This window comes from Penaeus monodon, chromosome 10 (genome assembly GCF_015228065.2).
Source record: "Penaeus monodon isolate SGIC_2016 chromosome 10, NSTDA_Pmon_1, whole genome shotgun sequence".
NCBI lineage: Eukaryota > Metazoa > Arthropoda > Malacostraca > Decapoda > Penaeidae > Penaeus > Penaeus monodon.
Genome location: NC_051395.1, coordinates 36680417 through 36687916, shown reverse-complemented (window position 1 = coordinate 36687916; position 7500 = coordinate 36680417). Strand labels below are relative to the sequence as shown.

The 7500-nt window shown below is 38.0% G+C and overlaps 1 protein-coding gene across 3 annotated transcripts in view; it reads right to left on the bottom strand.

Annotated features, from left to right (window-relative positions):
* Positions 1-7500, bottom strand: part of LOC119578029 (BTB/POZ domain-containing protein 6-like) — a 79946-nt gene that overhangs the window by 19510 nt on the left and 52936 nt on the right. The window contains exons 1-3 of one of the 3 annotated variants that reach the window (XM_037925744.1): positions 6831-6880; positions 6445-6555; positions 6403-6410 (exon numbers count right to left, since the gene is read on the bottom strand). The exons of the other annotated variants lie outside the window; for them this stretch is intronic. Of the exons in view, the coding sequence (XP_037781672.1) occupies positions 6403-6410; positions 6445-6486 (50 nt within the window). The 5' untranslated portion in view covers positions 6487-6555; positions 6831-6880. Of the gene's footprint in view, positions 1-6402; positions 6411-6444; positions 6556-6830; positions 6881-7500 lie in introns of those variants that run through there. 3 annotated transcript variants of the gene reach the window in all.

Below are 7500 nucleotides of genomic sequence, written 5' to 3'. Positions count from 1 at the left end.
GAAAAGGAGGGAAGGCCACCACGAAGGCAACAGGGAACGACGTGGAAAGTTAATCCGATCTTCTTAATTTTTCGTTCCTGGCCATGAAAAAGTAAAAAAGCTGGCATCAAGTTCAAAGGCTTTTTCGTATTACCATAAGACGCAGCATACTGAGACGGCTTTTCTTTTTTATCAAACTTTTGACACATTTAATCAAGAGATTCGTGTAAGCTATTTAATTTATGAAAGCATTCTAGATTTTCATATTCAGTGCTAGATTTTTATTTTTAGCCATGTAGGTCTATTGCAAAAGGTGCATATTTTTTATTATTATTTTTTATTCAATATGAATTTTATTTAGTTAAAAAACAGTTACAGTCATAATGACACTTAGCACAGAGAAAAAGGTTCGCTTGACGAAATGAATACAAATATCAGCTACTCTGCTGTTCTCTGTGTGACTTTCGTCCATAGAAATAAATTCCATATCTCTGTCACTTATTGTAAAGCTACAGATTATTTTCCTTTGTATATACGTGTATATGAATACACACATTTACACACACACATACACATACACACACACACACACACACACACACACACACTTACACATATATATATATATATATATATATATATATATATATATATATATATATATATATATATATATATATATATATATATATATATATATATATATATATATATATATATCACAGTCATCATTTGGGAGCTGTCCCCAACGGGGACGACGGGTGTCCCTCATGGCAAGCCACCAGGCAGAGACGCGGCCAATTTCTAGCTCCTCACGACAGGTCTGATCGGTCTGCCCAAGCTATGACTTCCTAGATCGTCTCATAGGCCATCTCCACCCATAATCATCTCGAACAGAGACAACCTGATGGGCAGGATCATCCTGTAGGAATGAGCCAGGTACCTGTATAGCCTGAGTTATAACTGGATTGTGCAAGTAATGTGACCTGTACCAGTCTTACGATGGAACCACTGATTGGACACGTGGCCCTGCCAACTGTACCCTATGATCTGGCATAAAAACCTGTTACAAAAAGCATCAAGATGAGATTCTAAGGCAAAGGACAACATCCAGGTTTCAGTACCGTATTATATAAGTGGCAGTATCAAGGAACTTGAGGGCATATAGCTTGGTCCATCTACACAGGTAGCATCTCAGATACTCTTGTCAAGAGAGGTCAAGACATCTGCTGCCAGTCTAATCCATCTACTGGCTTCCTGGTCTGACAGCCCAGCGTCATGAACTACACTACCAAAGTATGTAAAGATCTCTGTGGTTTCAATGTCATCACTGCAACCACGTACCAACCAAGCAGCTTCTAGCCTAGGGGTTTCTTTTCATTGCTAAATGCATCTAGAACCATCACTAGGGTTTGCTGGGACTCAGTTTGAAAAGCAACATCGTCAGCAAAGTCAATTTGCTCCACAATGAATTTGGACAGTAGCTCCACTACTGTATCGAACGCCTTTTTGAGGCATGGGCTGCAGGCAGCCCATGCTCAAACTCACGACGACATTCTACAATGACTCAAAGTGTTAAGTTATAGCTTATTGTGGACTTAATAGAGTGAATCCAGATTACCCCGGCCTCTGGTGCCTCAACAAGTGGTCTCAGATATGTCTCAGAAGGATGTGAGCAAGAGCCTTATCTGGTATACTGAGCAGTGTAATGCCTTGGAGATTGCTGCACTCCCTTCCAGAGAGGGATGATCACACCTCTCAACAGGTCAGGGGGAGGGGTACCAGTCTGCCAGATGGCAGTCAAGACAGCATGCCACAGGTACACTATCAGCCTTTAACAGTGCAGCTGGGATGCTGCAGATACCTTCAGCTTGGTGATCACCCGCCCCTAACTTCAGTTTAGGAAGGTCAATCCTCACTGAAGGGTGGGTCTGGCACAGGGATCTCAACAATACCTAAAACCAAGTTAACTTTTGGTGGATCACTCTGGTACAACTGCTGAAAATACTCAGCCAAACGCACCCACATCATAAGATAAGATATAAGACAAGGCCGCATACTGAGCAGACTACAGTTGCCTGTAAGGAAGGCTTGGAGTTCAGCTTTCTCAGGCTTGGTAGGCAGGACAAAGGTCATTTACCAAAAAATGATGGTCGACCTCTTCTACAATATTCCTGATAAATTATTCCTTATCCCTTCTCAGCGGTGACCAAGTCCTGTGCACCATTGAACAATAACAATCCCCTGTCAGACAAGCCATGTGGCTTCCAGTGTCTCTGAGATGAAATTTTGTCTTGCTCTTGGGTGGGCGCCAATTGATTTTTGAGCTGCATCAATCGTTTCACACTTATAGTTGTCCCACAGCAGTACAGAGACTGCTAGGTTGCTAAATCACCTTTACCAACATTGCCGCATATAGAGAAGGCTTGCTTGTTGCAGGTCTAGTAATCATCTTGTGGGGTCCCGTGGGAGGTCGGTGGTCAGTGGGACATGGACGGGACAAGTAATCCCAGCTCCCTGTTTGAATATCAACTGTCGCCAACCCAATGGGACCCACAACCTGCCTTACTTGCTTGATGGGAGGAATGTTTGCCTCCCCCCTCCGGTTTGCTGCCAGTTGGGTTTTCCTATTGGGAGGTAAGGGGGCAGATTTAGTACGAAGCCAGGGCATCTCTACATGCCGGTGGGTCATGACTCCATATCTGTTGGGCTCCCTGCTGCTCCAAGAGCCTCCACAATTCAACCTAGTTCCCATGGGTGGCCACGAGGAGGCAGTGCAGAAGTCTTGTTGATGGAGAGGCTATGAGCTGACAGGGTAGGCTTAAGCACAACTGCATCTTTTTTCATACCAGACTAGCAAGCAGAGGCAGCTGTAAGCAGGAAGGTATGCATAGGATTTAACACTATCTTGTCTACCACACCATCACTTCACATCACTCTGAGCATGAAGCACCCATCCAAATATACATACATGTGTGTATATACATATATACCTACATATATATGCCGCACACGCACACACATAAATATACAGTGATGGGCATCAATACACAGAATACTGATACCAATAGATTGATGCTTGAAGAGCCAAAATGATTCATAACACATATATACCAATACATATATAGCCAATAGCTATTGGTAAAAAAATATCCCTACTGACCTGTTGATATCTGATTCGGGTGTGTCATGCACCGCAAACAATAGACTACATTGGGAGAGTGTGTATCATGCATGGATATTTTGATGTTATATAGATTACCTAGTAATTTCATAAAGAAAGAAAGAGAGAGAAAAAAAAAACATTACTGATGACTTATACACCACAGTAACATCAATTACACATATAACTGACAGGTTCGTGAGAGAGAGAGAGAGAGAGAGAGAGAGAGAGAGAGAGAGAGAGAGGGAGAAAGAGAGAGAGAGAGAGAGAGAGAGAGAGAGAGAGAGAGAGAGAGAGAGAGAGAGAGAGAGAGGGTCAGAAAGTCGCAGAGTGTGGAAATCCAGTGGACTCTTGTACAGCATGCCTTACGGCAAACGAGGCTAAAGGTATATCCTCATCCCAGCTTATAGACAGTTTTTGGACATTCTTTACATATTTTTCAAAGTCCGGTGAAATCTTTTCACCACTCCTGACTTTGAGGATGATAAACATTAAAGAAATTATGTTTAATCTGTAGTTCCTATAAAATATTCTTGAACATTCCAGAAGTGAAATTACTTCCCAGGTCTGACTATATAATTTCATTCAGACCGACCTGGGGAGATAAATCTCATCAACTCCCTCAGTGTTCTTAGAATGTAGGCCACACATTGGTATGGCTTCTGGGAATCTAATGGATTCATACATTATTTTCAATAGATAACTACTCCCTTTCTGTGTCCTAGATAAAGGTCCTACACAAACAATTACAATTTCGCTAAATAAAGCTGGAATTAACCTTAGACATGCTGGCTATTTAACCTGGTTGGGTTTACCTACTGTATGACATATCTTGCATGTTTTACAGTAGTCAGACACATCCTTCTTCATATCTGGCCAATAAAAATGAGTCACAACCTGACAGCTGTCTTCATGACTCCCAGATGTACAGGTAAACAAGAATCATGGGACAAAGCAATAACATGTTTTCTATATTCCTTTAGGGTTACAATCTGCTTCCTTACCTCCCAATGATACTGGAACCTCAACGTGTCTCCACTTCCTCATTAATACTTCACCATTTGCATAAAATCCAATTGTTATATCATTCTCACCACACTTTCTCCTTGCTTCTACCGGATTATCCAACTTCATCAAATAAATTCCATACTCCTACTTCATCAGCTCCTACTCCTCTGTTTGATATTGCTTTAGTCACGACACAGGCAGGGTATATATCATATATATATATATATATATATATATATATATATATATATATATATATATATATATATATATATATATATATATATATATATATATATATATATATATATATATATATATATATATATATATATATATATAGGCCGCGGTGGTCGAATGGTTAGAGCGTCGGACTCAAGACTGTCACGACGGCAATCTGACTTCGAGGGTTCGAGTCACCGACCGCCGCGTTGTTTCCCTTGGGCAAGGAACTTCACCTCGATTGCCTGCCTAGCCACTGGGTGGCCAAGCCAGCTCAAGTCAGTGCTGGTCCCAAGCCCGGATAAAATAAAGAGAGAATGTTACCTAAAAAGGTAACACCGGCACTCTCCGTGGAAAGGAACTGGGGACCCTACCACATACTCACTCCAAGAGCATCACAACGTGAAAACTGCAATTGAGTATCATGCTGTGACCACGGCGGCTCAGACATGAACCTACCGTTAAATGATGATGATGATATATATATATATATGTATATATATACATATATGTATATATATATATATGTATATATATATATATATATATATATATATATATATATATATTATATATATATATATATATATATATATATATATATATATATATATATATATATATATATATATATATATATATATATATATATATATATATATATATATAGTATATATATATATAATATATAATATATATAATATATATATATATATATATATATAAGTTCATACTCACCTAGGTCATATTGATCCACTATAATTATCCTTTTAGAATCAAGCTTTGATTTTACCCAGTATCTCTTATATTTAATTTTTTCTTCTCAGGATTGCCTTTAGGACTAACCGTACTTCAAATATAAATGGTTCAAAATCCACAGGTTTCTGTTTGTATACATTATATTTGGCATCCCTAATGTCACATGTTGGAATTTTCTCTACCCACAGCTAATCCCACAGACTTCTCGATACTCTGACACTGATTTCTCAGAGGGCCTATTTTTCTACATGCAAAACCTTTCACTGGTGGCCTCACTTGTCTGTTAAAATGTCGGTTGTAATTCAGCCGAGACCTGAGACTCTACAGTCTTTAGTGACTTATAGTTAGGTTGACTTCCCTTGTAAAAAATTAAATTATTTGGCTTAAATTTGGAATATGAGTGATGCTTGTAATTTCTGTCATAAGTCTGGTTAATGTTATACATAATTCTACTTCGTTAACTGACATCATATACATTCTATGTGCCACTTCAGTGTGATCAGCTAATCTTGCTGCATCCATCAAATTCCTCACTCTAGACCTTCTTACTTCATACCTCATGTCAGCGAGCATAATATTTTTGAAGTGTTCCAAAACCCTCTCAGTTCACCCATAGTTTTTAGTTTTTCAGATTCATACCACCATCAAATTTCATCCCGCATAATTTGGCTATTTCGAAATGAATTTGTTACTTACTTAATGCCTCTTAACCTTCTGGATCCATTTCCACAGTCTTTCATACTGCCTCTTTGGCAGCCCTATAGTCTATAGAATCTATACTCAGACATACATGTTCTTCTCTGACTTTGCCCTTAAATTTACTGTGCACCAGCACTGCCCAATCACTTTCATCCCATCCTTTGATATTTGGAACTTTTTCAAACTGAATAAAGAAGTCCTCAGCTTCTTCGATAAACTGAGGTAGATGGCTTACTCTTTTATCCTTATCTCCAACTCCTCTTCCTGTACCTGTCTTCTCCTAACATAGATGATGAAATCATCAATTAATTCTCGCTGCATATCACTTTTAACAAATATTATCAGGGATATAGTATATGAGGATGATATCTCGCATAGTTCATCCTTAGTACAATGATACAATAAGTGTACATCCTTGGTTTTTGCAAATTTTCAACATTTCCTACCTTTTTTCTGATTTTTACTTAGACAGACGCGATTTAACTTTGAAACTTTTATATAAACTTACTTGTTTATTGAAACCTCCACAAGGACACCCACGAGCTAGCACTGCAGTGTTACTTCCCAAATACCTTTTCATAGTTTGGTTATGCTTTGGTTGACTTGGCCTAAATCGGCTCCACTTCAATTGGTGATCCCAGACCTTTTAACTGCATTACATCCTCACTTAGACATCATGGAGGATGTGCAAATCAGCTCATAGACCCCTTATATCAGAATACACTCTGAAATGATAGTTTCTGTTAAAAGAGACCTCATGTTAGACCACATTCCTCTGGCTAACTTCTGATAGCTAGCTTTAATCAGTATCAAATATAATCAGGTAATAAGTAAACGAAAGATGACAAGAATAATGAAGTTGATATTAGCACATTCATATCACAAATGTAGACTGTTTATAAATTTTAATAACTATTCAACATAGATGTTAAGATATAAATATAAGAATGCAGCCTTGATATTCAAACAATGGTTATTCAGACAAAGAATAATCTCATACCTGGGCATGTGCTCTCGATGGTTAGGCCGGAAGGATATGGAAGGGAGATGCCTACTGGTATCTCTGAGGGTTAAAGATAAAGTTAGATAATGAGAAAAGAGATTTTTGTCAAGGGATGAAACATTAAACTTTAATTAAGTAATGAGTTGCTGCTCAGCTATCTAGAGCACATGTCTAGGTATGATTTTTTTTTTTTTCTTTTTTTTTGTGAATAACCATTGTTTGGCCACAAAAGCTTTATTCTTTTATGTTTAAACATATATGTTGAGTAGTCATTCGAAAATATAACCAGTTTACATTTTGTGATTTAAATGTGTTTTATTAACTTATGTATTCCTTGTATTATCCCATCTTTGAGCGTAGAAATGTCATCGAATATAGTAAACATCTGTCAGCTATCAGATGTTAGCCAGAGATCTTGTTAACAAAAATTATTATTTCAGAGTGTATTTGATATAAGGGGTTTATGGGCTGATTTGCTTATCCTCCATGATGTCTAGGTGAGGATGTAAGGCAGTCAACTCAATTGGCCCACTGTAATACTTGTAAAACTTCATCTATTTTCATTACATATAGATGGCTCTACAAGTGTTTAGTCACCAAGCAGTCACAAGTCTTGCCTATTTCACCTGTTTACCCTTTTCCTTGAATTTTTGAAAACTTCATTTGC